The sequence below is a fragment of the Nymphalis io genome, chromosome 2 (genome assembly GCF_905147045.1).
Source record: "Nymphalis io chromosome 2, ilAglIoxx1.1, whole genome shotgun sequence".
In the NCBI taxonomy this organism is placed as follows: domain Eukaryota; kingdom Metazoa; phylum Arthropoda; class Insecta; order Lepidoptera; family Nymphalidae; genus Nymphalis; species Nymphalis io.
This window is the reverse complement of record NC_065889.1, coordinates 3,939,726-3,967,043: the sequence shown is the minus strand read 5'-3', so window position 1 is coordinate 3,967,043 and position 27,318 is coordinate 3,939,726. Positions and strand designations below refer to the sequence as shown.

Below are 27,318 nucleotides of genomic sequence, written 5' to 3'. Positions count from 1 at the left end.
TAAATATTATTTTTTTAATAGGTCATATAACTTTATGCGCTTGTAATTATATTGCATATAAAGTGAATGGGTTGATTAGCGTTGGTCATACAAGAAAATTAGCATTCTGACGTATTTAGACCATGACCGTCCCAATTTATGACTCGCATGTTCAGTGTTTATCAAACATTTTACGTATGTCTTACGTCACATACATTCTACATAGCAGGGTTGATGTCATACGGTGCAATCCACGTATATGAATGGACACGAATATTCATGGTCTAGCAATTTTCAATTATTACCAATCGTAAAACGACGCACTAACTGAAATGAAATAAAAATGCTTTCGCTTAACTTCTACGGTTAGGTGCAATCAACATGCGCTACAGATCAATCAAGTTCAAGTACATTTAGACAAAGCGAAATCATTCAATTATATACAGAATTAATGATTAACAGTATCAATTAATTTACCAAGTTTTGAAGATATTAATATTATATGAAAGTCATAACATATTAAATGTTTTTTAACTTTGAAATGCACGATCGTTATCCACCAATCTCTGGACCCTATTACGTGTCTCAACCTGACATGATTCCAGGATGTAGTGAGTAAAATAATTTATATATAATAGCATTTAAGAACCATTTACTAATATTTGCTCAGCGATAAATACGTACCGAGACAATAATAACATACTGCAATGAGTAATTCAGTTATATCCATTTATAATCCTTTTATAATGTTATTTTATTTAAGCAGTGTAATACATAGGTCCAAAATTTATAGTTTTCAATTATATAACTATTTCTTTCTTCTTTGTCTGCAGGAATAATGACACTCAGCCGCGGCCCGTGTGACCTCGACAACATGAGTCTGTTCCAAGACCTCAAACTAAAGAGGCGGAAAGTTGACTCCCGATGTAGTAGCGATGGTAAGTAGACTTGGCATACATTTGTTAATTTTAACTGTTTTATACAATAAAAAAGGCACTACTTTATTCATTGTGATTAGTGTTTTTTTTGTAATTCATTATCTGTATATCACAGCCTTTATGAAAAATTGCGAGATATTTATTCAATTACGTCAGTTATTTATATTCTTTAGAAGATTTATCTTATGAGAATTCATATTTATACAAAAACTTAACTAAATATTGCTACTTTTATTGGTTATAAATTAAATTATAGACGAACGGAAAATTTTATAATCACTTTTAAATCTTTTTTTTATTAAATTAGTTATTTTCGTACATAGTTTAGTTACTACGAATAATACGTTTCTTTCGAGCATGGACTATTAAAATAAATTCAATCTTGTCTAAGTGTAAGGTCAGGATCGACGATTTGTATTCCATACGGGAACCAACAGTTACCACTCACCTCACGAACTTATTGTCACTTTCGAATACGATAGCAAATTCAACTTGTTACCAGTAATATAAATTTTAAACGGTATTTTGTAATGGTCTTTTTAATAATATAATTTGGGCTGAAACTAGAAGACCTTTAAGCTTATTCCAGATATGAAAATAATAACCACATTAATTTAAAAATTATTAAGAAATTATATTCGAGCAATGTAACAGATTAAACATAGATATTCACTGTTCTAAATTTAAAAAAATAAGCACACGATAAAATCTGTGATATTCTGAGATTGCGAATTTATTAATGTCACAGGTCACGGCGCAGGCGTGTATTATGTATTACCAAACAAAAATAGACCTGTGTGAGAACATAGCGAAACTATTGCATTACTTTTAACATTCAAAGGTATATTTTATAATTTTAAAACTGTAATTTTTATAGTCAAGCTTTTAAGCCATAATAAAGTTAAGGTTTCGTAGGACGTATATTAAATTTAAAAAAATTGTATATGTATGATTTGAATAATTTCAAAATTTATTCTATTCTACGACTTAAACTGCCAAAAGCTAAATAAATTTGCATCGAATCTGAAATTTGTGGTCTGATGATGTGACACACTTAACGTTTATAATATTTTCGATAAAAACCATTTGAGTTGATTATCTTTTGTTTATTTCTTAAAGAAGCGGACAAATTAAATTTATTTTCAAGTTGTCTCTGTAAATATACGAAATCTTTTTTTTAGTTTAGTTTTTTAAAAATTAAAAAACTTCATTTAGTTAAATAATATTTTATCTACTTAAACAAATGTATTCAATTGTTACGTATATATATACTAATTGGGACTATATACAATAAAATTACATTTTGAACGGCCAATGAAAGCAATGTCATTCTTGCTCATCAAATTAATGTTATAATATAATCGGCGTCATTAATCGAAAGTTAAATAATAATTATACAAAACATAACCCGATCTTCGACTTAGACATAGCTTACACTTTCACTTAAGACAAGAATCTTCAAAATTCCGGTTAAACAAGTTCAGTGCTATTGTGGGATTATCGCAATAATATTAAAAAAATATATTTTACATTAATTTGACACGTGATGTATAGTTGCATGAAGTCACTTTCGACTTTAACTGCTTTTTAAAATGATTAATTGAGCGAAATAATTACTATTTCGTAAATTTAAAATATCTTTATTACTAGTGATGGCTATCTTAATGTTTGAATTAAAAATTTGCTACTTTTGAGAAACTTTTTAAATGATCCTTTTATTTAATTGTGTATGAAAAAAATATATATTTTATTTTCAAATTATACCTATTCCCACAGTTAATACGTTCATTTTCTTACTTTACAAACAAAATTAAATGTTTGTTTCGGATGAAAATATTCGAAATTTAAGTTCTTTGAATTTTGTAATAGAGATAATATGTGAAAAGTGAAAGTAACAACTTATTCAATGTAATTATTATTTGACCTTTTGAATAATCAATGAGTGAAAGATGTTCACTGTCATCTTGTTACACTACGTAACATTTGACGCGATGTGCTAACAATCGCGCGGAAGTGATGTATGAAATTCAGGCAAAAATATTCAATTAGCTTATTATATTTTATGAAAATGCAATAGAATAACCGTCATATAAGAAGCTATTAAAATATTTATTTATGCTTAAAACAAATTAGCCTTACAATAGCGTTTAAAGCTTTACCATTTTATTATTAATGTAATTAATTATTCATTAAAGATTAAACATTTATTATATGCGCAAACACAATTAAAAGGAATCCTCAAGGTAATACGATAGAATACAAAAATATTTCGGTCATTTCAATGCAGGTTCATAAAAAACTAGAAGGAGTATTCAATTATTTATAGATTTGCGTGAATCTCGGTAACGGTATCGTGACGTTGAAGGCGCGTCGGGGGTGTGACGCGATGTGACGCGCCACGCACCCGCGTTGTGACGCACCCTCGCGTGCTGCAGCGTACGTGCATTCGTTAACAAGATAAGCGGGATTTCAACGTAAGAGTGATATGTTTAGGTACGTTAAGCGCGTATTTTGCGTTGGTATTTCGGTACGCATAACGTTTTAAATATGACATAGAGGTACAAGAACCACCTTATATGTCAAATAAATTTATTTTACCTATTTGTATAGAACGAAAGTTTCGAGTATAGTTGGGGTTTGATAAAACAAGTAAAGTTCTGTTAGATAATCAACCATTTGCTTAAATTATAAGTAACATTATTTGCGAAAATTAATTCAATGTTCCATTATTTCAAAGGTTGCTTTATATTATTCCATACGCTTTACAACGGTAACTTCTTAAATAAATCTGTTATGAAACATTTATTACATTGGTCACTCCGCTATATCAGAAAAATCTATATATAGAGATATTTTTAAATCTATCTTAACGATATGAAGGTGTAGTGTGGAGAATAAAACACAGAACGCAGGTCGGCGCGAGCGGGCGCAATGACACGTGGCGTCGAAGCGCCGAGGAGGGAGGCGGAAAGATGCCAGGGTGAGGGTGTGACCCAGTTTCATCCGGTCACTGACCGTATGCGACCTTCGATTGCAGCAATCTCAAAAATATCGGCTTATTGAAAGAATGGATTGTGTAATAGTTTGAATTTTTGTCTGTCTACAAACAATCTTGCTGAAAAATGCATCACCATTATATTTTACGTTATTAATTGAAAGGTTTTTAATTAAACTGTATGATCGGATAAGTTATACAACAACTATCAATATCGTAATGAGAAGCATTCAAAACTAGTAGTTATCTATGAAACGAACCTTCCTAGGACCTCAGCAGCCGATTGCATCACGCGGCTAGAAAGATCGGTCCCCACCAATGATGTGGCAAAGGACGCCAAGTGAAATAGAGATCGTCCTCGAAGCGAGAGCGGTGCACGCGTTGCACTAGTCATTGTGCGGTTGCACTTCGCACGCACGGCCGTCTGAGTGACCTAATAGTGGCTGGAGGGAGGGACCGGGAAGGCGCGGGGAGCGGCCCGCGCTGCCGCTCGTGCGGTAGGTCGGGCTCACTGCGCGCGCCCGCCGCCCGTCGCCGACAGTGGAAAACTTTCTTTGCGACTTTTCCTCGCGTAAACAAAACCGCGCAAGAATTTTCGCTCGCGCGCTCGTAAGTCTAACATCGCCCAAATGACTGACACAAACGTAAATATTTTTTCCCAATGATCCGAGTGCAAACGTCTACGTTATTACTCAGTTATTAAATTTGATGGACCGAGTGATTTGGGATGTAAGCTTCGACAGCGGAGCCGGTAATCATACCAACCAGCGCATATGGATTTAGTAATAAAAAGTCGGTAAAGTTTCTGATTTATTGCTTACGTATTCGAATTAATTCAACGTTAAATAACAAAAATAACATTATGTGCAAATAATGTTTCATATAATAAAAATACGGGTTAAAATTAAAAATGTTTGTGTAAAACTTTAATGTTTGCTTTTGAAAGAATTAAAGCAACGATGTTCGGGAACGCTACAGTTAAACAAAATTATATTTATAACCTGACCGTAGAGCCCTTTGTGATGTTGTTATAGTGCGTTGTGGGCACAAGCGCAACGCTTCCGGGCGCCGCATCTGCGCTCGCGCCGCTTTCACTTTCTCCTCGCGCACAGCGCCGCATCTCGCGTTCACCCGTTACAGCGACCGTACTTCCTACATTTTCCACATATAATTTTCTTTTCCGTGTTCCGTATTGTTGCGCAAACAATTAAAATAAAACAGTATTAAAATAATTAAAAAGTTTTATACAAATTTTCGGAGTATAACGATACAGAACCCGAGTAAGGTTGTGAGATGTCCTTTCTAAGCATGCGATTGCATCCGTGAATTAAATTAGTTTTCTATGTGGTTGGGACCGCGCTCACATCGTGACGCAACCGGCTAATCTAGTCGGCGGCGGCGGGAAGTGCAGTGTCGCGTCCCTGCGTCGCACCCCGCGCTTCTAACTGCGACCACGCCGCGCGGTCGTTGACATTTCACCTAGTTTCTATTTGTCACTTATTAAAAGCACGCCATGATCTTATTCTTTCACGATGATACGGAAGCCTACGATTGTTGTTAATCATGCAATGTATCTTCATAGGTGAGTCGGCAGCCGACACCAGCACGTCGTCGCCAGATCCGGGCCCACCGTCACCGCGCATGGCCGAGGCCGGGTGTAGCACGCCGCCGCACCCACCACCTGTGTTCGACGGCGGCGGATCGCCCTCGCCTTCTCCTTCGTGCCACCCTACAGTCATCCGCTCTGCACCACCTTATTCAGTCATTAAATTTGAGGGAGCTCCTGTTGTCAAAACGGAATGTTCCCAAATTAATAAACACGAATCTGCACCTTCATCAGTTAAAGTTGAAGCTGCACCCCCAGAACCTCCTCAGCCTTATAGGCCGCGTGCTCTTGCGCCACCTCCGCAAAGTCCGCATACAGCGCTTTCACCAGGTCACTGGCCACCCGCTGCTTGTATCAACGGTGTGAAACCGGAGCTCATCGGAGGTCATTTCCCACCTCAACCATTAGAACAAAAATCAGGATCTCGAAATACGCAATGGCGCGGTGCGCCGGCTGTTATCATGGGCGAATCTGGAGGTGTTCGGACTATGTTTTGGACATTACCTGCACCAGCCACTAGTGGTGAACCAGCAGCAAGTGCATCACATACACCAACACCACCAACCCCTGATCCAGGCACGTGTAGTGAAGAATCAGCAGCACGATTGTTGCTTAACCTTGGTGGGGAATTAAGGCGGCCAAGAGGACCAAGACTAGATATGGAGCTTCTCTGGGCTGGAGATGTATCGCAACTGCCAGCACACCAACAAATGCATGCTTTAAATCTCAGTGCTGCAGCAGGAACTGTTTCAGGCTTACCAGGTGTTGCAAGTGCAAGTTCTTTATCAACTCGTCCAGAACTTCGGACGTATGCTCCTGAGGCAGATCGTGAAGAGGATGAACAACCTATGATATGCATGATATGTGAAGATAAAGCAACGGGACTACATTACGGCATTATAACATGCGAAGGTTGCAAAGGGTTTTTTAAAAGGACTGTACAAAATCGTCGAGTTTACACTTGTGTTGCTGATGGTGGCTGTGAAATCACAAAAGCGCAACGGAATAGATGCCAGTACTGCCGTTTTAAGAAATGTATAGAACAAGGAATGGTTTTACAAGGTAATAACGTCAACATTGTTACGACGTTATAATAATAAATTTAATATTACACAAATAATATAATTAAGTTAAAAAACTTTAACAAATAATTATTTTTGTAGCTGTTCGAGAGGATCGTATGCCTGGTGGTAGGAATAGTGGTGCCGTATACAACCTTTACAAAGTTAAATATAAGAAACACAAGAAACCAAATACGAAAGCAGCGACCACAGCAAGCCGAGCATCACCACCAGAAAAACCTAAAGACCCTTTACCGCCCCTCCCACCGCACCTCGTTAATGGAACCATACTAAAGACTGCGTTAACAAACCCCAGCGAGGTAAATTTAATATTATTTAATTAAATTGTCATACTGATAATGTTTCTTTAACGTAAAAGGCATTTTACATGATCTTTATGTATTTGTCCCTAGGTAGTACATTTGAGAGCGAGACTGGAAAGCGCAGTGTCATCATCTCGAGATCGAGCAGTTCCTTTGGACAGAGCGTTGCATATGATTCGAGCTCTCATCGACTGTGATGCTATGGAAGATATTGCAACTGTACGTCATCTACCTGATCTGCTCCACGACACATCCGAAATCGGCGACAAACTTTGTAAAATTGGTGACTCCATTGTACATAAAATGGTCGCGTGGACAAAAAAGTTACCATTTATAATGGAAATACCTATGGAGATCCATTCTAAGTTGTTAATGGAGAAGTGGCACGAGATCTCCGTTTTAACAACAGCAGCATACCAGGCAATGCATGGGAAACTCGCGCATGCACCACCATCTTCGGATCATGAACATGATTTCATGCAAGAGGTAAGCTTGTTTACACTTTTTAACAATATATTCTACAGTAATATTTCATCAAGCTATCACATTAAATTTTAGCATTGTATGTATTTATGACATGATAAAATAGTGTAATGTCAACTCTTAGTAACAGTGCTAACAAGCCCTAAATTATAGGTACTCAAATGATCAAATTCGCTCCCGAGACTTCCGCCACATGCGCGAGCGCAGTTACGTGATCTGCATCGTTACGTAACCAATAGAAAGTCGCCTCAAACTGCACTCGGACGTTTGCGCTGCATGGCTTGTTCTAATAGAATCGTAAAATGCAATAGTTTCTATTAGTCAGATAATAGAACGAATAATAATGCAAGCAACGCTTAAAAGCGATTTCGCTATTGTTTTTCGGTTGCGCCATCAAGTAAGGTCGATAACCTTTACAATATTCAAAAATGGTAGAATTATTAAAAACACCGCTGTTATTTTTTAAACCTATTTCTATAACTAACAAAACATCGTTTTTAGATGTGTATGTATTACATAAACGTAATAAAAATGCCGGCAGTTACACAAAAAGCGTTTTCATTGTCTAGTGCATTTCCTTTATACTTATGTATTGCAATATTACGTAAACGTAGAATCGTACTCTGTACCGCGTTTTCGTAATCATAGATTAATTAACGCATCGATGAACAGATCATGGATATGGGTTTTTGTTTTAGAATATAATTACTACTATTCGTTGGTTGATTTATAAATTATTTGTCCTCAATCATGTTTATTGGATCAGGAAGGTTGACTCTTAAAATAGGTAATTCGATATACGCTAATAATTTACCCTTATCGTCTAATGAACAACAACGCTAAATGAATATTCCAAATTGAAATCTACTGTTTTTTCAACATTTTTTAATATTTATTCATAGCTTCTTTGATCAAAATATTATTTGATTTATATATAATAAAATAATTACTTTAATAAAATAATTAATTTATATAACAAAACAATTTACGTCTGGATAAAAAAATAGAAAATTAAATAAAAAATACTCTTTACAGGTGAATGCTAATTTAAGGACATTACAAAATTGCCTGACATCATTGATGGGTAGGCCGATAACCCTGGAACAGCTCCGACTTGATGTGGGGCTGGTGGTGGAAAAGATGACGCAAATAACCTGCGTGTTCCGTCGGATTCAGCTCAGGATGGAGGAGTACGTGTGCTTGAAGGTCTACATACTACTTAACCAAGGTAAATTTCAATAAATATGAATTACGCATTTAATATATTATTTTCAGGTTTTAATCGCGATTATAGCTATTATTTTGCGCAACCAATACACGACATGATGAAAATCTAAGGTGTACAAATATTAAGTACTTTTTCTTAGGATACAATGTATGATTTATTAAGTAAAAATTATAAGTTATGTTCAATAGTTTATATTTTGAAAAAAAAAGATACTATTGAATAAATAACTTAACGTTTATAAAATTAAGTATCGAAATATTTACGGATGTTTTTTTTTTATTTACACTATATGAAATTGACTCTAATATAATATATTTATTTAATTGAATAATAATGATGTGATTTCGCTTGACAACGCGGCAGCAATCCACTTATAGGCAAGGGTGCATCGCCCCATTATGTGGGTCAGCTGGAACTTGTGATTATGTAAGCCAGGCTCTGCAATTTACTATTCACGTACAAATACAACGATTTTCCGACCGCGCCATTGTTATAATTATTAATTTTATCTGTTAATTCTAATAATAAATTATATCAATAAAGGAGTTTCTATGTAGTCATCTCAAATGTAACGATTTAAAATTAAATAAATGGATTTATTTATAAAACACAATAATGATTGCTATAAATATTATGAGCCAATTTTAGTGTCAATGCGGAGACACCAAAATGGAGGCTCAGAGTGCGCTCGTTAATATTATTATGATTTATGGTACATATAACCCAGTTGCAATGCGAGACGCTTGCAAAATCGATTTGAAACATCGAGACAACACGTTCAGAATTTCACTTTACAAGTACTATATTATAAAGCGATAGACACACTTAAGCTTAATAAAATGGTTTTATGAGCCATCATTCGGTTCAATCGAATCACTTGATACTGGTGTAAACGACTAAATTTACATAACACCCTTGTAGCGTAGCGTTCTAATTTCGATACGGTATGCCAAATAATATATTTAAATCGCTATCGCTAAATTAATTGAATAACAATGCCCTTCACTAGGCCGCTATTTGGAATACAATCGAAACGAATTCTGTTCCGCTTAGATAAATACCAAGAATGATCATATAATAATAATTTTATCGTTATTGAAATACTTCAGATAAATTGCGTTTTTTAAATATATATATAACAAAATACACGGTTCAGTATTAGTGTTTATTTGTTATTATGATTTGCTATTATATTCATATATAGGTTTTAAGTTAGAAAAGATACAATGATATGGCGAAATGGAGCGTTTAAAGTTCATTCGTATTTAAACTTGTCCGTAGCTAGTGCTGGAAAATACGCCATCTGCGTTATCGATGCTGTAACTAGGTCACCCGCACGCACTCTACGTTCGAAAATTATTTTCACCGCGCGTTATAATTACGAGTACACTATTTATGAAACGAGATTTGGTTCCACAAGTTACGTTTTGAAATATATATAACAATTCTATTGTTCGCACATTGTGATTAGCAAGTTATAAAAAAAAAACTATCTTTATTTAAACATAACTAATTAAAAAATTGTTTAATATTTATAAATTAAATTTTATCCAGGTTCTGTAACGTAATAACATGCAGAAAGAAATTTTAATTTTATAGTTCGTTATATTATAAAATCCCAAATAACTTATAATTTAACTAAGCTATATATAACTGAATATTCAGATATAATAATATTTTTTCTAAATTTTTATTTAGCTTTAGTTTTAATGTCTTATCGTTAACACAATATACGCATGATAGATCAGATATAAGAACGAAAGTAGCGTTGCAAGTGTGATATCTATAGCAAGAGGTAAGTTCTCGCTACGGTGAAATGGAAAGCGCTTGCGCAACGGTTCCGCGGTCGCGCGTGTATGTGTGTGTAGCTCTGTATGAACAATAAGCGCTCATGTAAGTTGAGCAATACAACGGATTGTAGATGATATTTTAATATTAATAACATGTATCCAATAAGTAACAGTATTATTATTAATAATATGTAATTGTTGTAATTATACCTTAGTTATGTTGCCAAATAAAAATTATGTTAACATTGACGAATATTATTATAGACAAGATGAGATGACAAGACAAGGCTGCTTACCCATAAACATGTTTCATCTTGTTTATGTGTAAGCAGCCTTCAAAGTGATTTATCACAACGGAGAGCAACAGCACAATCCGTATAATAGCCGCGTTACGTCAGTTGAAACGGGACGGCATTTCACTCTCAGCGAAAAGCCAGGCGGAAGTGAACTTTCTCTTTTGCCGCGCTTGAGGCTAAAAAGTCTTAGATTAGTCGCTAACCCGTCTCGCTTACTCTTACGTAACATGGACACGTGATTGCACGTAAATGTATTATGTTAATTGATTTACGTATAGCTATTCAATAACTGATTAACGACATTGTTAATGTCTTTTAAAATACTGAGAAAATTATGTCAATTTATAATACTTTAAAACATAATAAGGAAGTACTTAATACTTTATTGCCTTAACTTTAAATAATATATATTTTATTAACGTATGTCAGCTCAAAATATAAAATATAAAATTCGCATTTAATTATTTATAAAATAAGTGCAATATTGACCGAGAACGCTAAGCTACTTATAACAGGAATGAACGCTACACGTAATACGTACAATATCGTGAAGCGCGTGTGAGCGGGACGACAATAGCGGGTGAGGACGCGGGCTCGCTCGAGCGGAGGTCAACGGCTAGCCGCGGTCGTTGCCCCGCTATCGGAGTGACCTACTGAGCGCGTGACGTCACCACCGCACCGCGCGTTCGATGGCATTGCTCGGCTACCGCCTTTTAACGCCATCTTGCGCCGAGTAGACTAACTATATAGAAGGTTATAAACATCCCGTGCAAATTTAACATTCGAAATTGTTTTGCTATTACATGTCTATATATCTATCATATGACAGGTTTAATCAGATTTATCTTTGCAGAAGTGGAGTTAGAAAGTATTCAGGATAGGTACGTGCAAGTATTGCGGAGTTATTTAGAACATGCCGCACCCCACCATCCTGGCAGGCTTCAGGAACTGTTTGCTCGGATACCCGAGGTATGTCTACTGATAACTATATTTTCTTAAATAATAATTTGATATTACTTTAAATCTGTACAAAACACTACTTTCGAATAGCATCGTCATATAACACTGACTCATTATTCACACTTTCAGATACAAGCGGCGGCAAATCTGCTACTAGAAAGTAAAATGTTCTACGTACCGTTCGTGCTGAACTCAGCTGAGATCAGATAGTACATGGCGCAGCAGGGCGTCTAGTTCTCGATGTACGAGCGGCAAAGCCCCCTCCCGCGCCCGCGCCATCCCCGCCAGCCCTGCACCCTCGTCACATAACCGACCTGTGTTCACTCCAGAGTCAGCAGAACGTTCCTACTCGACCGGACACCGACAATAAACGTGGTTCGGATCATCTTCGGATCGAGACGGAGCCACTAGAGTGCGTGGACTCCTTATATTCGCTAAACTTTGAACTGAGTGAGTGTGGATAGTGCGGTATTATACCTTTGTTAAATCGATGTGTGTATTGGCTTATTGTTTAGTAGAGGAATTAAAACGTCCCAATTGACAGACTGATTTATCATAAAATATAGATATTATTTAAGTACCAGGGACTCGGATGCGTGTTTTATACGTGGTAGTGTATACTACTTAGTGTTAAATAGAGTAAAATATATAATTATGTTACTATTTAAATACGTCAGTCGAAGAATCGCATAATATATTATTTCTGTACATATAGATTTTAACTTATCATAGTTTTGTATTTAAGGTCGTTGTTTATAGACATAATTGTTTCTTGTAAATGAAATATTGCTGTTTTAGTTTGCATTTTATATCTAGATTAAAACCGGTTATCTCGCCGGGTGTGTAATATTGAAAATTTTCTAATTTTATTTTATATGACTTGTTCGTTATTAAGTAGCACTAAGTACCTATTCTCAGTGTTTACCAAGACTGCTTGTATAAATCTATAACATTTTTACGCAAAAGTAATGAAGCGCGGCTTCGCGCTCGTCTCTGTAGTCACAACTTATGCATTTTTATTGCCTATATTTCGCAAACCACTTATGCATATATTCTCGTTCTAACTTACTTTACTCTGGTCTAACTAGATTTAAGTGACCGGTAGGTATTGTTGAATTGACATGCCGATGGCGGGCGAGTAAGCTATTGAACCGTGCGCCATTGTTTCACTTAGGCAAAGACGGTTCGAAGATTTACTTATCGTATTATACTTTGCTTCCTTTGATGTGTTCAAGTGTAATTTATGCTCAATACCATTAACTTCATCAGACGTCTGCATGATATCATCATTACACTAGATCTTACAAACTGTCAAGGCACTAAGTATTATTTTTATCGGTATCAGAATTGTTTAAGATACGTTATTATTTATAATGTACTCGTAGCTAAATTTTCGAAGACTGCGTGGCCATTATATTTTAATTCTCTAGGAATGTGGCAAATATTATTTTTTTACCGTTTCACTGGTTTTAAGTAATCAAATAAATAGGATTTAGCTAAAGCGAACCAACTGCAACTTACCTAAGATTTCATACATAAGATTTCTCTAATCGTATCAAAAATCTATATGTGCCACGACAATACCATCATCGTATCGACATAACCTATTTCACATTTTCTGGACACTCCGAAATATCCGGAAAATTCCGGATATTCACAAACTATTCTTATGAATTCATGACGATTTCAATATTTTCTATTAATATTATAAGTCACTGACTCTGATTTCGACCAAAATCTTCGTACACAGCTTCATCATCACACCTGACAAGTACATGATGTAACCACATTTATCAATTAATCATACACATAATTAGTCATAAATAGTCGTAAATTTTGATAGCCATAATTTATAAGTAATAAACTGATTAACTTCACTGTCAGTAATCACTGCCTATTTTAATGTTATTAGCTATTATCTTTAATAGCAATCGTATTATGGAATGTATACACGATGCGAGTTCTAGCCGCCGATTTATCGCTAAATATATTTTTCAGATGGATTCTACACATTTGATGTTAAAGAACTTTTTAGACATTTTTATTGAAATGATACTCAAGAGCTTCTTGATTTGTATTATTATTGAAAATAATTTTATATTGATAGCTAGGTATGTATAGCGCTTCTATACTGTCGATTTTGATGTTATAACCCAATTTACTGTTATCGAAAACTTTAAGCAGAATTTTTATTTTATTATTTATCACAACATAAAATAAATAGATTATTAATGCCAATTAAATAATATAAGAACACACTGTAACGGTTCAAACGCGGCTACTTATCGATGCGTGTGTACAATCCCTTACTCGTTAATGTTATTATTACGTTCCAACAACGGTGAACTGTTACCATTAGATTAGGGAAGGCGATAAACGTCAAATTAAAAATTTAAGTAATTACAACCAAAAAGTTCGTTCTAAGGACTTAGGTTCTAGGTAATCATTATTCATGCCTTAGATCTATAAAGATCGATGTCAGCAGACTATACTTAATATTTTCACCACGTTATGTCCCAAAACTTATTAAGCATTTCTTCCTATTCTTATTTAGATATAAATTATTCACACATTAATTAAAATATATATACGTATTATATTGTATAGTATATCTCCAGTGACTTACGTTATACATCTGAAGGGTAAAGTTTGTGATATGTATGTATATATTCATAATTCATGACTATTTTTCAATACACAGAATACATATTGCTAACCGGTATATACTAACTGTTAAAAGTATTACAACACGTAGTGTTAAATAATATATACGTTCTTATGAAAATTACATACTTTTTTTCTACACTTTGTATTTTTTTATTAGAACGGACTTAAGTAATATACGATTCGTCACAGATCTGATACATACCAAGCTAATACCTACGTCCGTAGTTAAGCAAACATATGTATGTAGAATAAAACGAGCATTATTGAAAATATTTTATAATTAGATAATCCTGTTACCTGAATGAGCGACACGTGTCCGTTCCTCATCGTGTTACCATTAGTTAAGTTAGTCTATAATTTTTTTATAAATTGTATAAATTAGTTTCAATACAACCGGTTAAAACACTGCCATCAAATGCCTAAATAGATTCTTAATGTAATTTTGTTATACATATATGTTTAAGTTAGTGACATTCGTGAAATTATTAGTTAATTGTGATAATTGAACAGTGATAGTTTATGGAAAAAAAATTTACGATATTCAAAATGAAATCAATTCGTTCTAATTCTCTCAGCGTTCGCGTTTGGCTCCTACGTCATATATATTGACAATTTGGTTAAATTACATAATATATTTATTTATTTGTTTATATCTAACTTAAATTATAATTAGTCGATATGAACACCATCAATACGACGGTGTAAATCTAAAGTCTGAGGTAAAGATGCCTTTATAGATTTTTAATTGTGTATGATGAAAATCGTAAGTGTAATGTAACTATAATCGCGATTAGTGCATCGTTCTACTAATATTAAAGGTAATGTATGTAAGTAATATTGACACTTATTTTGTTAATAGCGTAGATTATTATTAAGGCAGAAACTAACGGCAGAGTATCAAAGGAAATTTAGATATTAAGAATGTTATTGGCGTTGTACAAAGGATAGTATTGTTAGGGAATAACGATAATGAAATTGGCGCATTACTGGCGAGTACCTAATTAGAGTAGTACACGAAAAGCCCACGGGAGGCTATACAATTATTTGTATATAAAATTAAATACATGTGCAATAGCCATTCGCTTTTCGTTGCTCTCCTAATTTAAAAGCTGGTTTCTAAAGAAAACTTTCAATTTGCTTATGTGTAATATCACATATTTCGTATCGCTTATTGTTGGTAGACGACAAATGAGCAATGTGTCTCAAACAGTTATTTCTGATTATGTACTGATTTGATATAAGAATAGTTCTTGGTCTCAATGTTCTGGCAGCCCGGACTATGAGTGGACTCGACTTAAGAATTACTTGTAAATATTAACATAATGGCCGTTACAGAAAAAATATCAAACCTATTCTAATAGTTTAAATCGGTAAAATTTCACTTAACATCAATACGAGTAATTCAAAAGTCGACCGTTTAGATATAATATTGCGAAAATATTTTGACTGATATGTAATAGTAATAATGATTATGGTGTTAATATATTTCTAAGGGTATAACAAGAACTTAATGCATTTCACACTTTCTTTACAGTCCATAAGACGATAATTATTACATCTAAGATATTGTGAGGAAATATTTTCACATTATTAAAATAAGGTTTGTTGTGTAAAAACTAGCGTTTCATGTACTTCGGATAAAAGAAGGGTTGACTTGTGTACATTAGACTTTGTAATTAAAATAGTTAATAAATCGAGTGTAAAGCAGTAAGAGAATATATATTTGGAAACGTTGACAAGTGTTTGTTGTATGTAATTACGTGTCACAGATGGATATTTGAACTCTAAGTATATAAATATATATTAGATATCTATTCTTCAAGTTGTATGTTTTATCCAAATATAAATTATTCGTTTTTGTTACGAATTCACAAACACGTTTCGCTTGTCTATATAACTTTATGTTCAATCGTATATTTCGCTAAGTTTTTCGAGTAATAAACAAAAGCCACATTAGTACCACGCAGTCTCACAGAAAGTGCCTGAAGTTCTAAATGTTTAGGTAGACATTTTTTAAAGAGTTCAGAGTGGGCGAATGTGCTGCATTTCACAAAATATTTTTTGGCGTAGCCAGCCTTTATTTTTATTTTTCGATCTAGATCCATTCATACATATTTATGTACTTATGATTAAAGTAGTTTACGCGAATATATTACTTATTACTTCTTTGAGATTTATGGATGCAAATTATAAGAAAGTCGACTATTAATTGCTGTTGATTTTAAATGAATTTACAGTTAATTTTTTTAGAATTTGCTTTAAGTTTTCTCAAAATGGTTATCCGACCCCGGTCACAACTGGCTACGTCAATACACATAATATTAAATAGTTGGGTTCGCTCAATGTTAAGACTTGTCGTTTTCAGTACTAGCGTATTCTTAACTATAACAATAAATTAGGGTTCTATGTTCACACGTAGCCAATCACATTAGTTGATGATTGATGTACTGTTCTCGATGGATTAAGGCTGTTGTTATACATTTTCGACCAAGTTAGGATACAATGACTGTTAATACTTATTCTGATGTTTGTATCGGTTTTTACGTCTCGTTCGAGTGGTGCGCCGGGTGTTATGTTAGTCAATGGATGAACTGGTTTGCCAAGAGAAGTTACCTACAGTTGTGTTTAGTTAGCGATGCATAACGTGTTTGTACTTTAATTTGTTTTTTAGTTGTACTCTTGGAAATCAATGGTTAATAACTTAAGAGAATAAAATGTATGTGAAATAAAAGAGTCTAATTATTTCCTTTACCAAACTAGCAACAAATAACTTTTGTATAAAAAGATCTAATCATCGTATTGCAAAGGTATCAAGTAACTACAATTATGAAAATATATTAACGGGAAATCAAAATACACAATAGCTCAAGATTTTCAGATATGTAATTTTATTAGGTCCTCATCTACGAAGTTGTTGATTTCTAGTACATACTCGTAACTGTGAAGATTTACGATGAATATCGAGAACGGCGGAGAATAAGGAAAATCGTTATTTCCGAATACGAAAACGATACTGTTTCGTAAATAACATCCAATTGGAAAGTCATAAACGTTAAGTGAATCCCGTAATATTTTATAGTATAAAACGACTAAACAAAAACGATAAACTCTTGCTCAGAATTATTTTAAATAACCGCGACTGATCAATTGCTAGTTATCTAGTCCACTCTTTATTTACTACAACTCGTCACTAAACCAGATCATCTTAAAACTAAAGGAGTTGCGAACTTACGACTAGAAACTTTCTGTCACCCATCACACACACGACTTTACTCCAACAATTTTTTTTCGGATTTTGAATAGCTTTTACAGAGGAAGAATATCAAATTTAATAAGATGATAAAAAGCCTTTAAAAAGATTACCGAAGCCCTTTTCCAGGACTTCTAAAGCGTAGTTATGAATGAAGTTTCATTAAAATGACAAACGTTCATCGGCAATAATAATCAATACAAATAAATATAATTTTATTAATTAATTAAATATTATATAAAATGTTCATTAAAAAATCTATTTAAAACGGTACCTTTTTATATACAACAACCTAATATCATGATTTAATTAAAGTAAATGTTTATTTTGCTTGAATACAAATATGTTGAATATTTGTATTCAATCAAAATGAGTTGTACAATATTAATAAATGTAAAAATATAGAAGTTAATTATTGATGAAATGTAATCAATTGTTTTGCCAAAAGCTTAAAATTTTCACTTCAAAGAAAATATTTAGAAGCTAAATAAATAAAAAAAGCTACGATGAGATTTTTATGTTATCTATATTTGGCAAAATGTTGAAATGTCTACAGCGCCATCTAGTACGTAACTTTTGACCTAACCTATTTAAGGAAGAGATTAATAAAAGTAAATAAAACATGGCGTAGTTATTTATTTTGTAGCTATCAAAAAATTAAATAAACATATTAAATTAATGCAATACTACTAATACACATCCTTTACAGTAGCATGTTTTCGAACGGTGCGTTAATGTCAAACACTGTATGACATGTGTCGCTTTTGGTTTTGCCCCTTCATCAATCAGAAAGCGGTATCGCCACATGCACCAGTTTAGTTTTTCTTGATATTTGGTAATTTTTCATACAGAAAATAAATATGGTAAGTACTTTCGTATTTATTTGTAATTGCAATTGAAACGTTTTTTTTAAAAAACGACACCATCTATAAAAATTGTCTTCAAAAAATTCGACATAATAATATGTATTTTGCAGAAACCTCTTATGTTGCAAGGGCACGAACGTGCTATCACTCAAATTAAATACAATCGCGAAGGAGATTTGTTATTCTCTGCGGCTAAAGACTCGAAACCTAATGTTTGGTGGTCTCTGAATGGTGAGCGTCTAGGCACATTCAATGGTCATGGTGGCGTAGTTTGGTGTTTGGATGTCGATTGGCAGTCCATTAACCTAGTCACAGGTGGTGGTGACAGTTCGACGAGGTAAAAAATGTTTATTATTGTGTACGCCTTGAGCAGTACAGTCAGCATCATATATAAAGTTACAGACAATGTTACCAAATATATAGAAACATCAAAAGTAATTTCTGATATTTACTTGCTTAGTGTCTATAAATGAGGTTCAGCTACTTTGTACTTAAAATTTTTAGAATATTAGAATGATTTATAGAAACATGGACATAAAACAAATAATATGCCAGTGACATTGTGCTCCAAGTGAAAGGGGTGGTAAATATCCTTTAATCCAATCTCCTTAGTTTTATTATAACTTTCCATTTCTGCAGTCAAAAATTTTACTATAGTTTATAAACATTTATGTAAAAGTGTACCTAAAATGTACTGCGATAAGATTTGTTTATACTTAAGATGCTTAGAAACCACTGGTGCTTTGACTGTTACTAGTTGAATGATGGATAGAATGAAGTTATAAATTTAATGAGGTTCACATATATTTGGTTTGGTTCGGTTCCAATATATTTTTACAAAATGGATGATTTAATTAATTTGATGACTTCGGATGAATGAATTTAATAATCTTGTCTGTTACATTATATATGAAGCTGACTGACTGTACACATCATACATAAATTAATTAACTTAGTTTATAATGTTTAAAATAATATGTTAGTTGAATTGGGAATGGATTAGAATTCGCTACTCAAATTTGGGGTAATAAGGGTCATTTTTATAGCTTACCTTACCCCACCAGAATCAAATCAGCTCCTGTTCACTGGTCTATCTATTTATCTATAAGACAAAATATTCGTATTGTATAACTTTAAAAATGCACATATAAAAAAAAATCTATGCAATTCCGTGGGGTGTTGTTTGAAAGGGGCAACGAACCCCTGTTTTTATTGCTGGAAAAACGCATTACGCGTTTCAGGCACGGGAACAGTTGGACACCAGGTGTCAAATACCCCGAGTGCAACCCTGAACATCAGAATATCACAAATATAATACAAAACCAGTGGTACCCTTTCCATCCTTAACGAGGAGCGCCACAGGATTGCTTGCTCAATCTGAGATGAGAATCTTTTAATTCTATAATCTTTAATATTGCAGATTATGGGATCTAGAGACTGGCAAAAACATAGCTACTATAAAAACAAACTCTTCTGTGAGGACCTGCAATTTTAGCTTCAGTGCCAACCAAGCCGCATACACCACTGACAAGGCTATGGGTCATCCTTGTGAAGTAAGGCAATGTTTTTTAATTGCATTGATTACATTTATTTTCATTATTTTTTTCATATGATATTTTGGTTATTTTCACTAATTAAAATAATTTAATTTTAGGTCTTCATAATTGACACAAGAACTATTGATGACTCACTTTCAACCCAAGACCCAATATTAAAGTGGGAAATAACAGATTCAAAAGTAACATCATTTGTTTGGGGTTGTTCGGATGAAACCATCATAACTGGCCATGAAGCTGGTGATCTCATTCAATGGGATTTAAGAGTATGTAACATTTTAAACACATATACATTTTAATCCTATTAAGCACAAGTCTTGTCAATAATTTATTAAGTAAAGGTTTTAATTGAACTGCTTTAATAAGTGTCCAATTAAGTTTATGAAATTTCTTACAGACTGGCAAGAAAGTGCATTCAGTTAAGGAACATACACATCAAATCAATGACATGCAGCTCTCACGTGATGGGACAATGTTTATTACTGCTTCAAAGGATCAATCGGCTAAGCTTTTTGACACAAATTCTCTTGAACTCCTCAAAGAGTACAAAACTGAGCGTCCTGTAAATTCAGCTGCACTTAGCCCTATCTTGGACCATGTTGTCCTTGGCGGAGGTCAAGATGCTATGGAAGTAACAACTACATCTACCAGACAAGGAAAATTCGATGCTCGATTCTTCCATCTTGTTTTTGAAGAAGAATTTGGACGTGTCAAAGGTCACTTTGGGCCAATCAACAGTTTAGCATTCCATCCAGATGGCAAGAGTTTTGCATCTGGTGGTGAAGATGGTTATGTGCGTGTACAGAGTTTTGATCAATCCTACTTTGATTATACATTTGATTACAATAGGGATTAATACTATATACAACATTATATCACATCAGTATTGGATATACACATTTATACTTACTTCAGTCAAAAATATAAATTGAGTGTTTTACCAACAACCACTGCTCATAAAATTTAACTGTTTGTTTAATAGATCAACAAATTCTCTTAAGTTTTTCACAAAATAAATAAATATTTGGGAAGTTGTTTTTATTTCCAACTTGCAGCCCACCCCAACTTCCCCAGGTTAAGAATTATATAGAAGGTGGATTACCAGGGTGGCGGCGAAAATGACGATACGTTATATAAGAAAACACTTGTAATGCTCGTTACAACGGTTACAATACCAATGCCCGATATATTTAAACTGGCGGTATTTATACAAAAACATCTTGACCTAATTTAATACTAAATTTACAAACTTAAAAGATAATATTAAACATTGTTTATCTTAATTATTCTAATGATTATTTACGGACAAATATTATTTAATAATACAAGATTATGTAACATTAAATATTAAAGATTAATATATTACACCGGAAGTTGATAAGCCGCAGATAACCTAGCCAGATCAGTAAAATAAGATTCTAGTAGCTTAATCTTTACATTATACATAATAAAACAAAATTATTATAGCATTGATTAATCGACATAATTTGAGAAAATATAAATAAACAATAAGCACTATTTATTAATTGCGCCGGAAGCTGACAAGCAGAAGGCGCCATTAATAAATAGAATAATATATAATAAAATGTTCCAAGTATAAACAAATATGAATCAACTATTTATTTGATTATGAAATTACTAATTAAATTGTTAAACAGAAGTTTTAATCTATACTTATAAATAATCATCAAGATGTACCCGAACTAGCCGTATATGTAGGACCGGAAGTATTAATTGATAACAATTATTATCTATCATGGGTGTAATGCATTTCGAAACTTCACTTACTAATACTTTCTGTATTTGACGAAAGCTTGTAGAAGACAAGAAGGTGATAGTCTCATAATTTTGTCTGAACTTCTTACGCCTTTTAAAGTTCTGTCTATAATAATAATAAATTTACTTATGCAAGCTCATCATGCAATAAATTTATTTGTGCAAGCTCGTCTGGGTAGGTACCAACCACTCATCAGATATTCTACCGCAAAACAGCAGTACTTGGTATTGTTGTGTTCCGGTTTAAAGAGTGAGTGAGCCAGTGCAATTACAGGCACAAGGGACATAACATCTTAATTCCCAAGGTTGGTGGCGCATTGGCGATGTAAGCAATGGTTAACATTTCTTATAATGCCAATGTCTATGGGCGTTGGTGACCACTTACCATCAGGTGGCCCATATGTTCGTCCGCCTTCCTAATCTATAAAAAAAAAATTATACTCTCCTCTGCAGCTGTCCAGTGGAAAACATATTTTCAAATTCATTCAGAAAATATTCCAAGTCTGCTTACGCTAATCTCTGTGACCTCATTGTTATGTTAGAATCTCCGGTTATATCCGGAGATGATCGAGAATGCTGTAGCATAGCAGAAGGTGTTTTTGGAAGGGAGTATTCAATTGGCATTTTCCTATATATGCCTTGGCAAAATGTCACAACAACTATATTTATAATAATAAAAAGTTAAATAAGAGATCCCTCGTATTACGAATCAGATGTCAAGTTGCAGTGGGTCCCCCATATTGACTGATTGGCAAGAAACACGATATTAAAAAACCCGCTGAGTTTCTTTCACCGATTCTTCTTGGGGCTGGATGTTTCTTTACCGAACCGGCGGTAGTTTCTAGTTTGACGATCACTAAGAAAGTAAAATGCTTCAATGTTGAATAAAGTAATTTGATTTGAGTTATTGTATTTGAAGTACCAGGCAACAAAATCCGGAAGATAATAAAAATAGTATAATGGTGTCGTAGTAAACTATAGAAGCTCGTAGCGAGTAAGCGGGGCCTTATAAGTCGTAGCTAGGAAGCGCATTGTAGCCGTTCTGGATGATGCCAAAATCCCTCAAAAGTGGATCAGCCGCTAACATCTCTCCTTAGTTACACCCGAATTTCCCTGCCGCAACAGACGACTTTCCCCCCAAGGGAGCTGGGTACCTTTGTGAGGGTTTCCACTGCATGAAAAAAAAAGGCCGAGTGCTTAACCGACAGTCTCGACGACGCTCACCGATCAATTAACCGGTAGATCCGGAACACCCCTTAAAGGCCCACGCGGTAGTAGACAACATCCGCTTTGTGCCACCAAAGACGAACCTTTTATCCGACGTTAGTCGAGGAAATCGAATCGATTGTCAAGACATTACAAGTTAAAAAAGATTTTTTCCGATGCCGACCGGATTTCATATAAAGCCATTAAGCGCCTCCCGCAACAGCTTATCACACTTCTTGTACTTATATTTAACGCCCTTCGGGCAGGTTGCTCCTTTCCCGACCATTATAAAGAAGCCATAGCCATAGGTATCCCTGAACAAGGGAAACCCAGGAATCAGTCCACTAGCTATCGATACCATTATACTTCTTAACACTCTCGGTAAGGTTTAGGAGCAGTTCGGTTTCAAAGTTGTGCGTCAACCAGGTCCACCGCTTAACGGAAGACATACTAAAGGGCTTGGCCATAAACAAAACTACTTCGATGTAGCAAAAGCGTTCGACAAAGTCTAGCGTAATGGTTTATTATATTAACTAATTCCATTATATTAACTAATTTCCAGACAGACTCATTCTCGTCATATGAGATTAAAAGTAATCTTTTTTTTTTATAAAAAAGGAAGGCGGACGAGCATATGGGCCACCTGATGGTAAGTGGTCACCAACGCCCATAGACATTGGCATTGTAAGAAACGTTAACCATCGTTTATATCACCAATGCGCCACCAACCTTGGGAACTAAGATGTTATGTCCCTTGTGCCTGTAATTACACTGGCTCACACACCCTTCAAACTGGATACAACAATACCAAGTACTGCTGTTTCGCGGTAGAATATCTGATGAGTGGATACCTACCCAGATGAGCTTGCACAAAGCCCTACCACCAATCTCACAATAAGTATAAAATGTTAATCTGAGGCTACTCATATCCACATGTTTCTTACAGTGATAAATAATATAACAAAATACAATGTACAATATTTTAATATACAAAATTTATGATATTATCATGAAATATTTATATCACATTGAGCATGAATTGACTACAGAAAATATGGTGTAGTATGCTGAGGGGGAACATCTCTTTCACTATCCGGTACTGCTTGGAAGATCTTAGCACTTCTATCATTGACTGTTTTAAATTCCATTATAGAAGCTTCATTACCGCAACGATAACAATAGTTAGGTGCCGACCAAACTGTGACTAATCTCTCGTCAAACATATATTTGTAACCTGAAACACAAATTTACAGTACTTATACTAATTTCAATTGAGAAAAACTTATCAAGCAATGGGTTCATTATTATTAAAAAACCTTTCAACTTTATTGGTGGCTGGCAGGGTTTTAGTTAAAGTGCACCGAGATTAGTTCTTCTACATGTTAGTTTATCAGTCCAAACAGCATTACTTGGTTGCAGGTACAAGGGACATAACATCTTGGTTGCTTGGTTGATGGTAGAAGAAAATGTCTATGGGCTCTGGTCGGCCAGGTAAATACCTATATTCCAATTATAGATATGATTTAAAAATCATATTATACCTTCATTAACAAGTTGGTGTGCTCGACATATCAGACTTAAGTTATTGTAGCTCATAAAAAGCTCTGTGACAAAGCTACCAAATAACCATCCAGCTCCCCTAGGACTGACAGACCTGAAAGTAAAGAATGGTATACTAATTTTTTTTTTATTTTACAATGTATATTAAGTCACAATAAAAACCATTGAAAGTAATTAAAAAAAAAATTGGGCTAAACATACATTAGTCCTTTTAAATATAAGTTAAAGTCACACATTTAAAGTATTTATTAATGATTTAAAGAAAAAAAGGTATTGGTAAAAATAAAAAAAAAGGATTTTCTTTTACTTTGTACTTGATATAAAAATAAATTCTACAAAATAACCCACTTATCTATCTAAGAATTAATAAACTTACCACATCTTAACATCAGCCGGATCAGACCATAGTAAGTCACAAAAAGCACCTTTATGTGGTATCTGCTGATTTCTATCAATACATCTAATTTGGTCTAACATTGATATTTCTGGAGATAATCCCCCATGGACACATAATACTGTTTCATCGATTAACTGTAATCAATCAAGTTTCAATAATTTAATACAATATAACAACAATTACTTTACATAAATAGCAATTGGGCTGTTTAAAGCTTACTATTTGCTTGTGCTGCCTATTCTCTTATGATTAAAAAAAATGAATCGTAAAAAAACGATGATTATGAATTTGTAAAAAATTATTAGTATCTACCCTAACTATGCTGTGAGAAAAAATAACATAATTATAAACTACTAATTTATCAATTAGTATTACAAAAGCTGTCATGTTTATTAGTACTAACATACATAGATGTTAAGACTCACCGCTGCAACTGTAAGCAAATCAAAAACTCTACAACAATCCTTCCAAGCATTTGCATTACCATATTTGTTTAGGCATTCATCATAAAATCCATAAACTTTAGTGATTTGACAGGTTTCATGATTTCCTCTCAATAATATTATCCTGAAAGATTTATGTTAGAGATATAAATATAAAGAATATTATATAAAATAACTTTTTCAAGTATTATTACTGAGTAAGCAAATATCAAATAAAATTAGGGGTAATAAAGAATATCTCACCTGTCTGGATACCTGGCTTTAAGTGCCATAAGGAGGGTTAGTGTTTCAAGACTATAATACCCTCGATCAACATAATCTCCCATAAATATATATTTTGTGTCTGGAACTTGACCTCCTATGTGAAAGAGCTCTTCTAAGTCATAAAACTGAAATATTTATTTAATATATTATTCTTATTTGTATACTATTTCCTTGTTTAGGTGAATAAATCATTAAATCTATTGTTTTGAAGAAAATTGAGGATGTATTTCTTTATATTTTATTATAACAGAAAAGTATATGGATTAAAAGAAATAAGTTTTTAAAATATTTAAACATTAAATTTGTGAATATTTTGAGTAGTTTTACATGGACTTTGACAATGAACTTGTTTTGGTTATAATATATATTTACTATAATTAATAAAACGCCGTATAAAATTAACAAATATAGTTAATAAAAAAACTGTAATTACTTGTCCATGGATGTCTCCGCAAACGGTTACAGGTGTTTGTACCGGTTGAACATTCGGCTCCTCAAGTAACAAGTCACAAACTATATTACACAGTTCACGAAGATCATCTTCTGGTAGGTATTTACATCTTTTTGCAATCTCTATCCATTTATCTACGTCGCCCATCATTTTATTGTTATATATATAGGTTTTGAAATCGTTCTTTGAATAAATCTCTATAACTATCCTTCAATCGTCAATCGTCGAAATAAAACTTCAAAATCATATATAAAACGTTATCATTTGTCATTGTGACAGCCAAAGCTAAAGACCATGTTATTTAGCTTTGAATTCTAGTATAATGAATCTATATATTCCGACTGGAATTATAAACAGGAGAACCGGGAGCTTTTGTGGATGACGATTAGCTGACGACGCTGTTATTAAATAATGGATTTAATCATGCACTTTAATCTTATAATGCAATATGTGTTTTTTCTTTTTTCTAAATATGTATTTCTGCCGGTTGTTGAAATGAGTCCGAAAATTTAACCAAAAGAAGTGAGGCAATTGAAAGTTCACAGAAATGACCATCCTAAAAGCATCTTCTGCAAGGACGCAAGCGGGCGTAATGAGCGGAGCGATGGCGTTGTCATATCCGTCGACGAGACGGCGCAAGCCGGGGATTTCGTTTCGATAAAAGAGCGACCATAGCTGTGATCCTAGTCTGAGGCATTCACTACGTGCAAAGGTCTCCTGTATCTGTCTAGTATGTTTCCTCTTCTTAAGTAGTAAGTACCTCTCGCGCTGACATCAATTCTTATGGAAATAGATGTTACGCACATATCCTAAACAAATCGAGGCAGTGCATAAAAATGTATTCAGTATGATATTTGTAGTTTCGCTAAATTTTTGGCCAATTGACCAATTGTTCTACAAAAATTCTTAAATCTACTCGGCTTCTCTGTCTGGATATATCGTTCGTGTAATCGTGTAAAGGAAGGAGTCAGAAGGGAGCGTAGAGGGATTCTTGAGGGACTCCAGCGCATGCTCCTAATAATTTAATAAGCACACAATGGCAGTAGAAAAATAAACAAAGGCACTTTTTGCAAACGCAGAGCTATCTGAGAAAATAGTCTTGAAAAATGAAGTGTTTGAAAAAATATGAGTATTGAATAATAATATCGTGCCATTTATTGGAAATATCCCCAATTTTTTCTAAATATTTTCACATATTAATATATACAAAATTAAATTCCGCT

General features: G+C 33.9%; 3 protein-coding genes across 3 annotated transcripts; 2 read left to right on the top strand and 1 right to left on the bottom strand.

Annotated features, from left to right (window-relative positions):
* Window positions 1-386: 386 nt before the first annotated feature.
* LOC126774080 (hormone receptor 4) lies at window positions 387-12,444 on the top strand. Its single transcript, XM_050495415.1, has 8 exons — window positions 387-590; window positions 813-917; window positions 5,495-6,580; window positions 6,682-6,899; window positions 6,993-7,388; window positions 8,421-8,613; window positions 11,553-11,668; window positions 11,789-12,444. Exons 1-8 carry the CDS (start codon window positions 503-505, stop codon window positions 11,867-11,869), a joined length of 2,283 nt encoding a protein of 760 aa, XP_050351372.1. The 5' UTR covers window positions 387-502; the 3' UTR covers window positions 11,870-12,444.
* A 5,897-nt stretch (window positions 12,445-18,341) lies between these two features.
* On the top strand, window positions 18,342-21,029 carry LOC126774177 (eukaryotic translation initiation factor 3 subunit I). Its single transcript, XM_050495578.1, has 5 exons — window positions 18,342-18,439; window positions 18,553-18,779; window positions 19,863-19,995; window positions 20,097-20,264; window positions 20,396-21,029. The coding sequence occupies exons 1-5, from the start codon at window positions 18,437-18,439 to the stop codon at window positions 20,852-20,854; spliced, it is 990 nt and encodes a 329-aa protein (XP_050351535.1). The 5' UTR covers window positions 18,342-18,436; the 3' UTR covers window positions 20,855-21,029.
* A 2,917-nt stretch (window positions 21,030-23,946) lies between these two features.
* Window positions 23,947-26,325, bottom strand: LOC126774195 (serine/threonine-protein phosphatase 6 catalytic subunit). The gene is made up of 6 exons (XM_050495602.1): window positions 26,078-26,325; window positions 25,624-25,769; window positions 25,363-25,504; window positions 24,917-25,071; window positions 24,522-24,634; window positions 23,947-24,214 (listed from the first exon to the last, which is right to left on the bottom strand). The coding sequence occupies exons 1-6, from the start codon at window positions 26,243-26,245 to the stop codon at window positions 24,024-24,026; spliced, it is 915 nt and encodes a 304-aa protein (XP_050351559.1). The 5' UTR covers window positions 26,246-26,325; the 3' UTR covers window positions 23,947-24,023.
* Window positions 26,326-27,318: the final 993 nt, after the last annotated feature.